Here is a 13,033-nt window from a genome sequence, read left to right as displayed (position 1 = left end):
GTTTGAAATTTATCTGTAGGGGAAATGAAATGGCATCAGTTTACCTTCTGGGTGTGTTTGAAGTGGTGGTTCTGGTTGGTGTGTGTGTGTGTGTGTGTGTGAGACTTCTTTATTTAGTTGTACTAACAGCAGGGTTTATTTATACCACCTCTTTCCCTAGTCTCAGAGGAAGTGTCTGAGGATTGGAGTATGAGTGATCCTGGAGCTAAAACTTGTTAATTGCTTAACTAATTACTAGCTGAACCATTTATAAAAGCACTTCTTTCACCCTCGTGATCCTTACGGCTACCCCATGAAAAGGCATCATTGTCTTCCCTATTTTACTAATGAGCTTACCAGGCTACAAGCACAGAGGTGTTAAGTAACTTGCACATGGTCACACAGCTAGTCAGTGGAAGAGTTAGGTTTTGAACTCAGATCTTTGAGTGCACATCCCTGGCTCTTGTGGCTGTTGGCTTTGGCAGATGATGGGTATACAGGAGGATGAGGAGATGGACAGCCTGGGATCTAGTGTGTGTGTCTAGACTCTAGTCCGTGGCAGTTGTTTACTTCTCCACCCCCTTCTCTACCCCCATGTCACTCTGTGACCCACTCGTTGCCTTTGAGCCTCCTGGCAAAATTCAGTTTTTATGAAGAAGACTAGAAAGAATAGGCTCGAACCACAAGAGAAATGCAGGTCAGATGTCTAAACTATAAGGAGGAGTAGGCCAGTAGAATGGGTCCTCAGGAGAGTGGGTAGATGAGCCCAACATATATTTTTCAGGTAGGGGGATAAATAAGGGTCATTTTTGCTGCAAAGTTTTTTGGAAAGGCTTATGGTTGGGTTAAGGTATTATGTCCCTGTCCTCTAAGTGTGTCCTTATCACTCACGTGCTTTGACATGGGGATACTGACAAATATAACTAATCCTATGGAGGATTGCCTCCATTGAACTCTGTTAAGAAGATGAATGAATAGATTTCACATGCTTTCATCTCCCTACAGTCATTATAGTTTCCCTGAGAGCCAGAGAGGCGTACAGTCATGGATGTTTTGATCAACGATGGACCACATATATGATGGTGGTCCCATAAAATTATACTATTGTATTTTTACTGTACTTTTTCTATGTTTAGGTACACAAGTACTTACCATTGTGTTACAGTTGGCTACAGTGTTCAGTACAGTAACATGCTGTACAGGTTTGTAGCAATAGGCTATACCATAAGGCCTATGTGTGTAGTAGGCTATACCGTCAAGGTTTGTGTAGGTACATTCTATGATATTCCCAGGATGCAGCTGCCTAATGACACATTTCTCAGAAGGTATCCCTGTGGTTAAGCGAGGCATGACTATGTTCATTTACTAGGTTGGTATCAGTTCCTTGCTCTGTGCCCATGGGAGGCGAGATGGATATAAATATGTATCAATCATATTGCTTATTCTCAAATTACTGATGGTTTAGAGTAGTTGGAGTAAAGGTAACGATACAAAGCAAATCCATTCTAGGTTTTTTTTTTTTTTGAGACGGAGTCTCCTTCTGTCGCCCAGGCTGGAGTGTAGTGGCGTGATCTCGGCTCACTGCAACCTCCACCTCCCAGGTTCAAGCAGTTCTCTGGCTCAGCCTCCTAAGTAGCTGGGATTACAGGCACCTGCCACCATGCTTTTTAGTAGAGACGGGGTTTCATCATCTTGGCCAGGCTGGTCTTGAACTCCTGACCTCGTGATCCACCCGCCTTGGCCTCCTAAAGTGCTGGGATTACAGGCTGGGATTACCCGGCCCCATTTTAGTTTTTAACATAATCAGCCTCTCAGCAGCATTTGACCTGGTTGACTTAATTCCCACCTCAAAACACTGTTAAATTTCTGGCTGCCTTGAGACCCCACTCTTCTGGCTCCCCTCCTCCTCTGGCCTTCTCATCCCCTTTGCCTGCTCCTTTTCCTCTGGACATGTCTACCTATTGGGGTCCTTTATGTCCATGGAAGAGTTAGGTTTTGAACTCAGATGGATCTGAGTTCTATCTATCCCCATAGCTTTTCACACCCTCAGTACCGCCAGCTCAGACTGTCCTCCAAGTCGGCTCCTCTGACACCTGGCTGCCTACTGTCTCATGGCCACTAACTTAGCAGGCTAGAAGCTGAACTAATTATCTTCCCTCACAAGGCTGCTTCCTCCCCAGTCTTCCCTACCCTACTGATGGTGCTACCATCTGCTCCCTTGCTCAGGCCGGGGATTCTTAACTCTCCCTTCCCGCTCATTAGGTCCTGTTGATTTGACCACCAACATTAAGTCTCAAACATGACTGTTACTCACTCTTCTGTGGCTCTACCCTTAGCAAGCCTGTACTACTGCAGTCGCCTCCTTACTGATCTCCCTGTTTCTATTTTTCCCTCTTTTCAATCCATATCTGCATAGCTAAAATCCTTCAAAGTTTTCCTGTGGCCTTAGAATAAAATAAAGCTCAAGCTCTTCACCTGGTGCCTGGCTGTCTCTGCAGGGCCACCTTCTACCACCCACTGTCTTCCTCAACTCTAGCTCCACTGGCCTTTGTTGGTTCTTTAAATACAACAAGCTCTTTCCTGCCTTTGGCCTTCACACATGTGATTCCTCTGCTCCATGGGCATTTTCCTGCACTCTTTGCTTGGTTAATTCCTATTTCTTCTTCAGGCCTCTGCTGAGGTGTCCTTTTCTCAGACTTTCTAGAACCGCTAAGTTTAAAGTAGTAGCCCTTACTCCATGGGTGTCTCTCATAGTTTGCTGTTCTGCCCTTCCATCATGCCTGCAATCGGTCGTTTATACTTATCTGCTTACTTGTTTGGTGTGCCCCTTCCCTGCTAGACTGTAAACTCAGGGTCTGTTATACCACTTTATACCTAGCAGAATACATGGTTCATAGAAGGTGCTCAAACAAGATTTGATGCGTCAATGACTGAAGATAGGAAGTAAGCGCTCGGTGGATGGTGATGGCTGTTAGGGGAGTCAGGGTCAGCAGGGAAGATAACATTGGGTGCTAGAGTAGGTGGGGGCTCCTATGAGGGGGTGGGGCCGGGCTCTGAAGAATGAGCAGGATTTGGGTGGGGGTTAGAGAGAGGAGAGGTCATTCTCCTCTGCAGAATCAGAAGGTGAAGTATGGTTGAAGATAAGCCTATAAATAGGCAGATAAACTTGTGCCTTGCCTGTTTCAGAACTTCAGGCAAGTAGAAACTTGTCTTCTCCTCCCATCCCCTACCATATTATCCATAGTTTCCACCCCTCACCCTCACCTGGGGCTGTGCATATGTGTGGCAGCCTCAAGGAAGCTGCCAGCCTGATCTTACCGGTAACACTGGGTGTGTTTGAAGTAAATGCTGGGGAGATGGTATCAAGGGAAGCAGCCCACTGTGGGCACACTCAGAAAGTATGAGTGAGGGGAGGAGGTGTAGCATGGGGAGAAGAGGCCTGGGGTAGCCCCTGGACAGAAGCCCGCTCCTTTCTGCTCTCTGAGGTGTCCACTGATTCAGCCTGTTGGCCTGGCCAGAACCTGCCCTCTTCATGCCTCGGTTTCCCTGGCTGAGAATAGGGAAGCAATGCCCTGCTCCTCCCTTCCAGAGGGCTTGGGGTTGGGTCATTCTGGGTGAGCCTTCCTGCCCTGGGAGCCTTTGCTGGCCATCTTCCCCCATGCCTGAGTCCTTGGCACAGCCTGGCAGAGCTCTTTCTAGAGAAGGGTAGGAGGAACTGGGCCCAGTGGACAGCAGGAACCTGGGTGGAGATATTCTCAGGCTATGGCTGGGCTCATTTGAGCCTCCGGTGGCTGTTGTGTGCAGATGGTCTTCCTCTGCCCTGACCCCACAGGGAGCTCGAGCCGCCTCTAACTAGCTTCTTCCTCTCACCAGGAGCGTCGCTGGATTTTCTCTGAGACAAGCCCACCCGTCCAGCAAAATAGAGTCCCTCAGGGTGACAGTTGACTTCCTGAAGGTGCCTCTTGGCCTAAAGAAGCCGGTGCTGAAGGAGGTGGCTGTGGGGCCCCCCAAGAGGCCCCAGCCTGCGGCCCTGGAGCGCTACAAGGCGCGGCGTTCAGACGCCATGGACACCGAGTCCCAGTACTCGGGCTATTCCTACAAGTCTGGCCACTCCCGCAGCTCCCGCAAGCACAGGTGGGCAGGCATGCAGGGTGACATGCGTGGCGGAGGGAGGGTTGGGCGCTGTTAAGAGGTGGGCACGTGCAGGGGTGGTAGGGTAGAGTGGCTGCTGAGAAGACCCTGCTCCACCACTGGACTTTCTATGCCTTTTCTGGCTTCCTGCCGTAGGGACCGCCGGGACCGACACCGCTCTAAGAGTCGAGATGGGGGCCGAGGGGACAAGTCGGTGACAATCCAGGCTCCCGGGGAGCCCCTGCTGGACAATGAGTCCACACGAGGGGATGAGCGGGTGAGCACTGGGGATGCGGTGGTCCAGACCGGGCATTTTCAGACTGCTCCTGAGGGGCTGGAGGCTCCACGGAGTGGGGGAGGGCTTGGAAACCTGGTCTCAGACAGCCGTCAGATCGGGGAGTGTGTTTTGTGTTATACTTAGCTTGGCTTAGTGTCTTAAGGTAGGACCTTCAGGAATTTCAGTATAGAGATCCCTCTGGGAGCAGCAGCCTCTCCTTCCTTATCTCCAGAGGAGTGGAGGGTGACCTGGGCTGTATGATGGGAATTGGCCAGCTCCTCTGGAGCTGCTGCCAGCCAGTCAGGCCCGCTGGGAGTCTGGAGCAGGAGGGTGGTGGTGGTGGCTGGGCCTGGGGTATGTGTGAGCAAAGCTGTTTTCCTGGAGCCTCGAGATGTGGGCGCTCTGTGCCCTCTGGTGTCAGCCTGTAGAATGGCGTCACCTAGATCTTGGGAAAGGAGTATGGGAGGAGTAGATGGAGAAAGCCCAAGGGACAAGAAGTAAGGCTGAGGGATGGAGCAGGGACCCCGGGAGAGAGTTCTCCAGGACAGGGGTGAGCAGGTTTTCTATTCTAACCTCTGCTGCCCACTGTGCTCACCTGGTAGGGAGGACAGTGGGCAGAACACAGTCCTGGAATAGGGCAGAGGCAGGATTTTAGGTGACACTGAGGTTGCCCAAGTCTCATTCCCCTTGGGATCATCTTTGGGGGCTGGAGATTCCCAGCTCCTTTTTCCTCAGAAGAAATCTCTGTGGCTGACATTGGGAATTCCTGGGCCTTGGGAGCAGGTCAATACCTGAAGGAAATGTTCTTTTTCCCTCTCTCCCAATCCCTTCTTCCTGGGGCCTGGCCTCCTGAGTTCTTGAAGTGACCCTGAGACATGACCAGCTCACCTGCTACTGGGGAGGAGATCCCAAGCCCTTGGTCCTTGGACGGGGTGGGCAGTATGTCTAGGGGTCAGAGGGCGGGGAGCAGACCCAGGGCTTTGAGCTGAAGGCAGTCAGTGCATCTGCTTTCTATCTTCACATCAGACTCGTTCCCCATCCTGTAGAGAGGAGGTTCCTCAACCTTCCTAATCACTGGTGCTGTCGGGCTGCCTTCATCCTGTAACCTGAACCTCCTGGGTGTCAGGTTGTGATTCCATATCCCCAGGCTGTCCCAGGAGCGAAGGGTGGGTGCTGAAGGCAGCTGGTGGTCTTGGGACTCCTCTGTGGGATGGCCTCCAGCCACTGCAGAGAAACAGCTTGAGCAGACCACACTTAGAGGGACACCTGGGGACCTCAGCCTGGCTACCTTCTTGCCTCCAGAGACAGGTAGCCTCTGCACTGTAGGCATTTAGATGGCCCAGCAGAGGTGGCCTTGCAGACCAGAGACCCAGAGTGGCCTTGAGTCTGCACAGTGTCCTTCACGCCTTCACCCCTTTACCCCTGGGGTCTTCTGTTCTTCTCTGTGCTGCTTTGATCAGGTTTACTCCTTCAGTGGCTCTCCATGCCCGGAGAACAGGTGCTTATTGCCCAGCCCAGCACTGCAGCGTGGCCTGCACAAGCCCTGCCTGGCTGCTGTCTGCCTCACCTTCCTGGTTGCACCTTGCTGTGCTTCTGCACAGGGATCCTCTGCTCTCATAGCCCTTGGGTGCCTCAGTTCATGCCATTCCTGCCCTGGAGGCTCCTCCTCTAGCTTCTGCCGAAATCATGGCGTGCTGGAAGGAACTTAGATAGGACTTCCATAATTTTTTTTTTTTGAGATGGAGTTTCGCTCTTGTTGCCCAGGCTGGAGTGCAATGGCACGATCTCTGCTCACGGCAACCTCCTCCTCCTGGGTTCAAGCGATTCTCCTGCATCAGCCTCCCGAGTAGCTGGGATTACAGGCATGTGCCACCACACCCAGCTAATTTTTTGTGTGTGTGTGTTTTTAGTAGAGATGGGATTTCTCCATGTTGGTCAGGCTGGTCTCGAACTCCCGACCTCAGGCGATCTGCCCACCTCGGCCTCCCAAAGTGCTGGGATTACAGGCGTGAGCCACCGTGCCCAGCAGGACTTCCAGAATTAATGTTAATGTTTGAGTGATTCATGTGGATCTTGTTAAAATGCAGATTTGGTTCAGTAAACATGCGGTGGGCCTGAGGTTCCGCCTTTCTAACAAGCTCCCAGGTGATGTCCACACTGCTGGTCCACAGATCACATTTTAAGTAGCCAGCCAGCCCTTAGAAATCATTTAGTTCAGCAATTCTCAATCTTGGATGACCATTACAATCATCTGGGGAGTTTTTTGTTTTTTTTTTTTTAAAGGTTCACAAGCAGATTGCACTCTCCAATAATTAGCATTATTTTCCAACTTCCCTAAGTGTTCTAATGTGTGCATCTGGGATTGGGAACATCTTCCTTGGAGCCCCCCTCCCCCAAGGATCAGCTCAGGTCCCACCGTTTCTGGAAGCCTGCCTGCTTTGCTTGGCGAGTTTGCCCTTGGATCTCAGTCACTGCCTGAGCAGCATCTTCAGCATTTGTCCTGTGCTGTCTGGTCTGAGGGTCATTGCCGCATGTGTGGTTTTTTCCTCTCTCACTGACCAGTGTCCAGCTCCCCGAGGGCTCGGGTCTTGGATTTGGCCATCTGCAGAGGCCAGACTTTGACACACATTGGAGCTCAGTAAATACTTTGATGGTTGCGTATTTGTTGATTACCCTCTCTTCTTTCTGCCTTCTCCTTTCCCATGTGTTCTTCTCTGTCTCCTCTCCCCTCACCCTTTCTCCTGTTTCCCTCCTCTTCCTCTTCTTATCCTTTCCTCCTTATTGTGTGGCTGGCCCCCTTCTGCCTGTAGGATGACAACTGGGGGGAAACGACGACAGTAGTAACGGGCACCTCAGAGCACAGCATCTCCCACGATGACCTCACACGCATCGCCAAGGACATGGAGGACAGTGTCCCTCTGGACTGCTCCCGTCACCTGGGTGTGGCGGCGGGGGCCACCCTGGCACTGCTGTCTTTCCTCACGCCTCTGGCCTTCCTGCTGCTGCCCCCACTGCTGTGGCGGGAGGAGCTGGAGCCTTGCGGGACGGCCTGCGAGGGCCTCTTCATCTCTGTGGCCTTCAAGCTGCTCATCCTGCTACTGGGCAGCTGGGCTCTGTTCTTCCGCCGGCCCAAGGCCTCGCTGCCCCGCGTCTTTGTGCTGCGTGCCCTGCTTATGGTGCTGGTTTTCCTGCTCGTGGTCTCCTACTGGCTCTTCTATGGTGTGCGCATCCTGGATGCTCGGGAGCGCAGCTACCAGGGCGTGGTGCAGTTCGCCGTGTCGCTGGTGGACGCCCTTCTTTTCGTGCACTACCTGGCCGTGGTCCTGCTGGAGCTGCGCCAGCTCCAGCCTCAGTTCACGCTCAAGGTCGTGCGCTCCACCGACGGCGCCAGCCGCTTCTACAACGTTGGCCATCTCAGGTACTAGCCCACGGCTGGAGAAGGGTTGGGAGGGAAAGGGCATGGGAGGATGTGGAGTGACTGCTAGGGTGGGAGGGTATGATGGTGGGCTGGAGGTGATGGGCTTGGAGGGTTGTGTGGGAGGGAGTTGAGTACTTTGCACCAAGCAGGTTTTCACCAATGTTTGCTGCTTGATAGGCAGGTTCATGTACACGGTCGTGGGGCAAGATCAGTTGGGAGTTATGAGATGGGAATGAATAGGCATTTAGAGGTAGGGAATATTAGAGGGGGATGGACCAAAGGGAAGAAATATGGGGGGGGGTGCACAAACAGGGGCTTTTTGGAATCCCTTTTCTAGTCCTTTCTGGGAGGCGCAGCTTCTTGTGAGCACTCAGAGAGTGGCCGGTGAAGTGACCTGGCCAGAGGAGGGATCCCCAGAGAAAGAGATAAGGAGGAGAGTTCTTCAGCTCCCAGTAAACAAGCTACCCCTCGAGGCCACACAGAATATCAGTGGCACGTCCTGGGTCCTGTAGAGGATCTTGGGGGAACGCTGAATGGGGATGAGGTGATCTTTGACTGGGGACCCAGGCCCAATGCCCTTTCTCTGCTGGGCTTTGGCATGGTGGGGAGGGACTGGCAGGCCCAGCCCTGGGAAAGGCTTGGGAGCCTGGTAAGTAGACCTCAGGCCCGGAGTCAGGCTTCTCGGAAGCAGCTTGTCCCTGTCCTGTGTCCTCTCCTGCCCTGCCAACCTGCCCTAATGTGTCCCTTTCCCCTGTGCCCCTTGTCTGTCCCTTCTCCCACCCCCTCCTGCCGTCTCCCCCACAGCATCCAGCGCGTGGCAGTGTGGATCCTGGAGAAGTATTACCATGACTTCCCTGTCTACAACCCTGCCCTCCTCAACCTGCCCAAGTCCGTCCTGGCCAAGAAAGTGTCTGGCTTCAAGGTGTATTCCCTCGGAGAGGGTGAGCAGCCCTGCTCCTCTGCCCTTCCCTGTCTCTTCCCAAGCAGGACTCCAAGTTCCCACCTCTCTCTTACCCTTTGTCCCTTGCTTTTTCCTTTCCTTAGCCCATGTTCTAGCCGCTTCTATTCAGTCATTTCCCTTGACTCCAGGTGGCTGATCTTAGCTGCTCATCCTACTTGCTGTCCCTTTATGCTATGGCGTGTCCCCTGATCTGGCTCCTCTGTGTCTCTCATCAGCCCTGGTCTAAGCCCTTTGGCTCTCGGAGCTGCAGAACCCCCTGCACTGGGGAGGAACAACTGCAGGACTCTTGCGCTTCCAGTGCCTTCCTTGTTGCTTTCCTATGGCCTCTCCCAGAGGTGGCCAGGAGGGTTGGGATTAGGAGGTATTGCTGGGTGGTGGGAACAGCTTCTTCTGGACATGTCAGGCTGCTGTCTCCAGAGCTCCTGGAGTGGGAAGAGAGGCCACACTCTGATGTGACCATCTCCTCTATCCTGTTCCTGTGCAGAAAACAGCACCAACAACTCCACTGGCCAGTCTCGGGCTGTGATTGCAGCGGCGGCTCGGAGGCGGGACAACAGTCACAATGAGTACTACTATGAGGAGGCTGAGCATGAGCGAAGGGTGCGCAAGAGGAGGGCCAGGTGGGTCCCTGGGGGAGAAGAGGAGAGGAGGTGCTTGTTGGGTGAATGGGAGAGGAAGACCAAGGAACTTCTGTAACTGCTGGAAATATAGGGCAATGAAGACATGAGTTGGGGGTGTGTGCTTGTTTTCCGTTGCTGCCCTAACAGATTACCATAAACTTAGCAGCTGTGAAACAGCACACATTTATTATCTCCCAGTTCCATGGGTCAGGTGCAGGCTGGCTGGAGGCTGTGCTCAGGCCTCACAGGCTGAAATCAAGAGGACTCTCATCTGAGCCTGTGCTTTCTCTTTCAAGCTCATTATTATGGGGAGAATTCAGTGCCTTGTCACATAGCCCCATAGGCAGTTTACATGATGGTAGTGCACTTTTTTTTCCAGCAGAAACAGGTCTCTGACCTCTGCCACCAGCTGGAGATAACACTGATTTTAAAGAGCTCATGTGATGAGATCAGGCCCTAAAGGACAGTCTTCTTTTAAGGCCACTGACTTGGCACATTAATTACATCTGCAAAATGTACCAAGATTGTTGTCTAATGAGGGGATGGGAGTCTGGTAGAAGTGGAGGGTATCTTTGAATTCTGCCTGCCACAGTGGGGTAGGGACCCAATAAAGGGATGTGAGCTTTACCTGCAACAGCATGGACTCAGGCTAGACTAGCCTGCCTGCCAGTAGATCTTGAGAGGACTCACCAGATGGTGCTTTTGTTGCCTTCAAAAAATGACGTTTTATTGCCTATATTTTGGTAAATTCTTAAATGCCATCCTAGCTTCTCCCTTTTCCTATTCATATTATTAAGTGAATTTAGTCAACCCTGAAAAATCTTACTTGGTGCCTACTCTGCTGGGTTCCATCTTGGTCTGTCGGGAGTTCCCTGAGGGAGGAGCAGAGTGCCTCGGGACTTGACCACGCACCTGGCCTCCGCCCCATCTCCCACGTGAACTCCAGGCTTCAAGGGCAAGAGGTAGCCCTTACCTTGTTCCTATTTGAGGCTGGCATCCCCTGTAGTAGAACAAAGATCACCAACTCCATTTCTGTGGCATTCCAACCTGTCTCTAATTGTCTTGGAAATGGCCTGAGACTTGGGAAGGAAACCAGTGGTGTCCCTACCCCTTTATCTTCTGCCCTGACCAGGGTCATCCAATCTCCTGTACTGCCACCACCATTTTTGGCACATAGAGGACTCTTTCCTTTCCCCATTACCTTGCTTTTAACCAGGAGCAAACTTTTTCCTTTGTTTACCTGAGATAAAAGGATCTTTTCAAAGGGAATTTACTGAGAAATGTAGGGGAAGCAAGAGAATAAAGGAAGAAATGATAGACATACACAGATCCACACCTATATACCCAGAGTTCCATCTGAAATGACTCAAGTTCCCAGGTTCCTGGGTTCTGCATAGAAGGCCTCACTTTCTTTCTTTGTCCTGTCACTTCAGGCTGGTCCTGCTCTTAGGCCAGGGGGCTTTTATTTTGGTTTTTGGACTTGAAGTGCAGATAATTGCATTAATTGCTCTTTTCAGCTTCTAACATATTGTCATTATAGAGTTTTTCATGGTTCTTTATTCTGTTTCTTCTTTTCCTCCAGTTCCCACTTTCACTCCAGCCCCACATTTTAGGCATCCTGTTGAGTGTGTTTGACTTCCTTAAAAGCTATATGTATCCTTGTGCAAAGTTAGTGTTAGTGTAGTGATCTTTGTTGGTGTTGGTGTGTGTGTCTGTATGTATGCTTTTTTTTTTTTTTTTTATTGAGATGGAGTCTTGCTCTGTCCCCCAGGCTGGAGTGCAGTGGCATGATCTCAGCTCACTGCAACCCCCGCCTCCTGGGTTCAAGTAATTCTCCTGCCTCAGCCTCCCCAGTAGCTGGGATTACAGATGCACACCAGCATGCCCAGCTAATTTTTGTATTTTTAGTAAAGATGGGGTTTTGCCATGTTGGCCAGGCTGGTCTTGAACTCCTGACCTCAGGTGATCCACCTGTCTCACCCTCCCAAAGTGCTGGGATTATAGGCATGAGCCACCACACCCGGCCATCTATATGCTTTTAATGTAAATGGATTTTTTTTCCTGCTTCCTCCTTAACACTGCGTTTTTGAGATTCATCCAAGTTGTCTGTGCATCTAGTTTGTTGCATCTTTTTGCTGCACAGTAGTTCATGGAATACTCCCAACATCCTATCCAATATTTGATTTATAGTTACCTTCTTTCTTTTTTCCATTTTGATGGAAAAGTAATATTTTACTAACATTTTCATTTGCATCTCTCTAATTGCTAGCCAGTAACTACTTCGTATATCTTTTAGCCTTTCAGTCCTCTTGTGAATTTTCTGTTCACCTCCTTTGCCCTTTTTTCTCTAGGTTTCCTGTCTTTTTCTTCTTGATAGAAATTATAGCAAATTATTTGCATGTTCTAGATATGAATCCCTTGTTGGTTTTAGATGTGTATATTTTCCCCAGCTCCATCAGATGTCAGTTAATGTTGCCCATGCTGTCATGGTTGAATAGAAATCTGTCATTTTGATGTAATCATATCTACTAATTGTTGAGCCAATGAAGTATGATTTGGGGGTCTTATTTAAGAAGGTTTTCCTTAAAGTTTGATGGAATGCTTTGTCTTTCCTATAGCATAGTTCCTAGTTGTCTCTCTGGGTTTGACACTAGGTTTGCCCTCTGAGTCCCTGGGCTGGGCCCACTGAACTCTGTGGCTGTTTACTGTTCCCAGTGGGAGAAAGGCACTATTGCCTCTGGCTTTGTATTACTTTGGGTGAGCACAAAGGCCTGACCTCATTCAGGCTACTGGAGTGTTGGAGCTAGGGGAGAGGGGTGGGGTGGGGGAAAGAGAGGTGGGCATCTGGCCCAGTCCCCTCCTGTCCCCTAGGCTTGTAGTGGCAGTGGAGGAGGCCTTCACTCACATTAAGCGGCTGCAGGAAGAGGAGCAGAAGAACCCCAGGGAGGTGATGGACCCCCGGGAGGCAGCCCAAGCCATCTTTGCATCCATGGCCCGTGCCATGCAGAAGTACCTTCGGACCACCAAGCAGCAGCCCTACCACACCATGGAGAGCATCCTGCAGCACCTTGAATTCTGCATCACGCATGACATGACGCCCAAGGTAGGCCTGCCCTGCTGCCAGCATCCTTCCTCCTTCCCCAGCTCCTCTTGTTTCCCACCTTCATTTTCCCTTATTCTCTCACTACTTTCCTCACTGTCCACCTCATTTCTCTCTCCTCACCACCTCCTCTTTATAATCTTCTCTCTCATTCCTATTCCACCTGCCCCATCTGTGTGGGGTGAAGTCTTTAGGTAGATGAGGAGAAGGGAGTCCTCAGGACCATTTTGGGGATGGCTGAGACTTATTTCTCATCTCTATGAGGGCTCCGGAATTACCAGATCCAAAGGCCCACTTTCACCTCCATTACCCTCTTCACCTCCACTAGCTGGTCTTGGCTTTGTGTCATTTTGAGCCATTGCCCACCTTCAACTCTATTGCCAGCTTCCTAGAATTGCTTTCCCTGAGCCACCCTTGGTGAGCAGGTAACTAAAGATGTTGCACTTTAACCTTGACACCTCTGGCTCCCTCCTGGTGCAGACCTGCTTGGCACGAATCATACAAGCTGTGTGGGAAGGAAGGAAGAATGAGGGAGGGCTTGCCCAGG

The 13,033-nt window shown here is 51.1% G+C and overlaps 1 protein-coding gene across 5 annotated transcripts in view; it reads left to right on the top strand.

Moving 5' to 3' along the window:
• Positions 1-13,033, top strand: part of VANGL2 (VANGL planar cell polarity protein 2) — a 28,211-nt gene that overhangs the window by 11,321 nt on the left and 3,857 nt on the right. For 4 of the 5 annotated variants that reach the window (XM_016930470.3, XM_016930480.4, XM_016930471.4 and 1 more), the window contains exons 2-7: positions 3,853-4,113; positions 4,267-4,387; positions 7,198-7,805; positions 8,610-8,746; positions 9,251-9,386; positions 12,258-12,489. In XM_016930470.3, coding sequence (XP_016785959.1) covers positions 4,043-4,113; positions 4,267-4,387; positions 7,198-7,805; positions 8,610-8,746; positions 9,251-9,386; positions 12,258-12,489 — 1,305 coding nt within the window. In that variant the 5' untranslated portion in view covers positions 3,853-4,042. The remainder of the gene's footprint in view (positions 1-3,852; positions 4,114-4,266; positions 4,388-7,197; positions 7,806-8,609; positions 8,747-9,250; positions 9,387-12,257; positions 12,490-13,033) is intronic. The other variant, XM_054672677.2, reaches the window with a different exon arrangement.

This window comes from Pan troglodytes, chromosome 1 (genome assembly GCF_028858775.2).
Source record: "Pan troglodytes isolate AG18354 chromosome 1, NHGRI_mPanTro3-v2.0_pri, whole genome shotgun sequence".
Lineage (NCBI taxonomy): Eukaryota > Metazoa > Chordata > Mammalia > Primates > Hominidae > Pan > Pan troglodytes.
The sequence above is the reverse complement of the archived record's forward strand: the minus strand, read 5'-3'. Positions and strand labels throughout refer to the sequence as shown.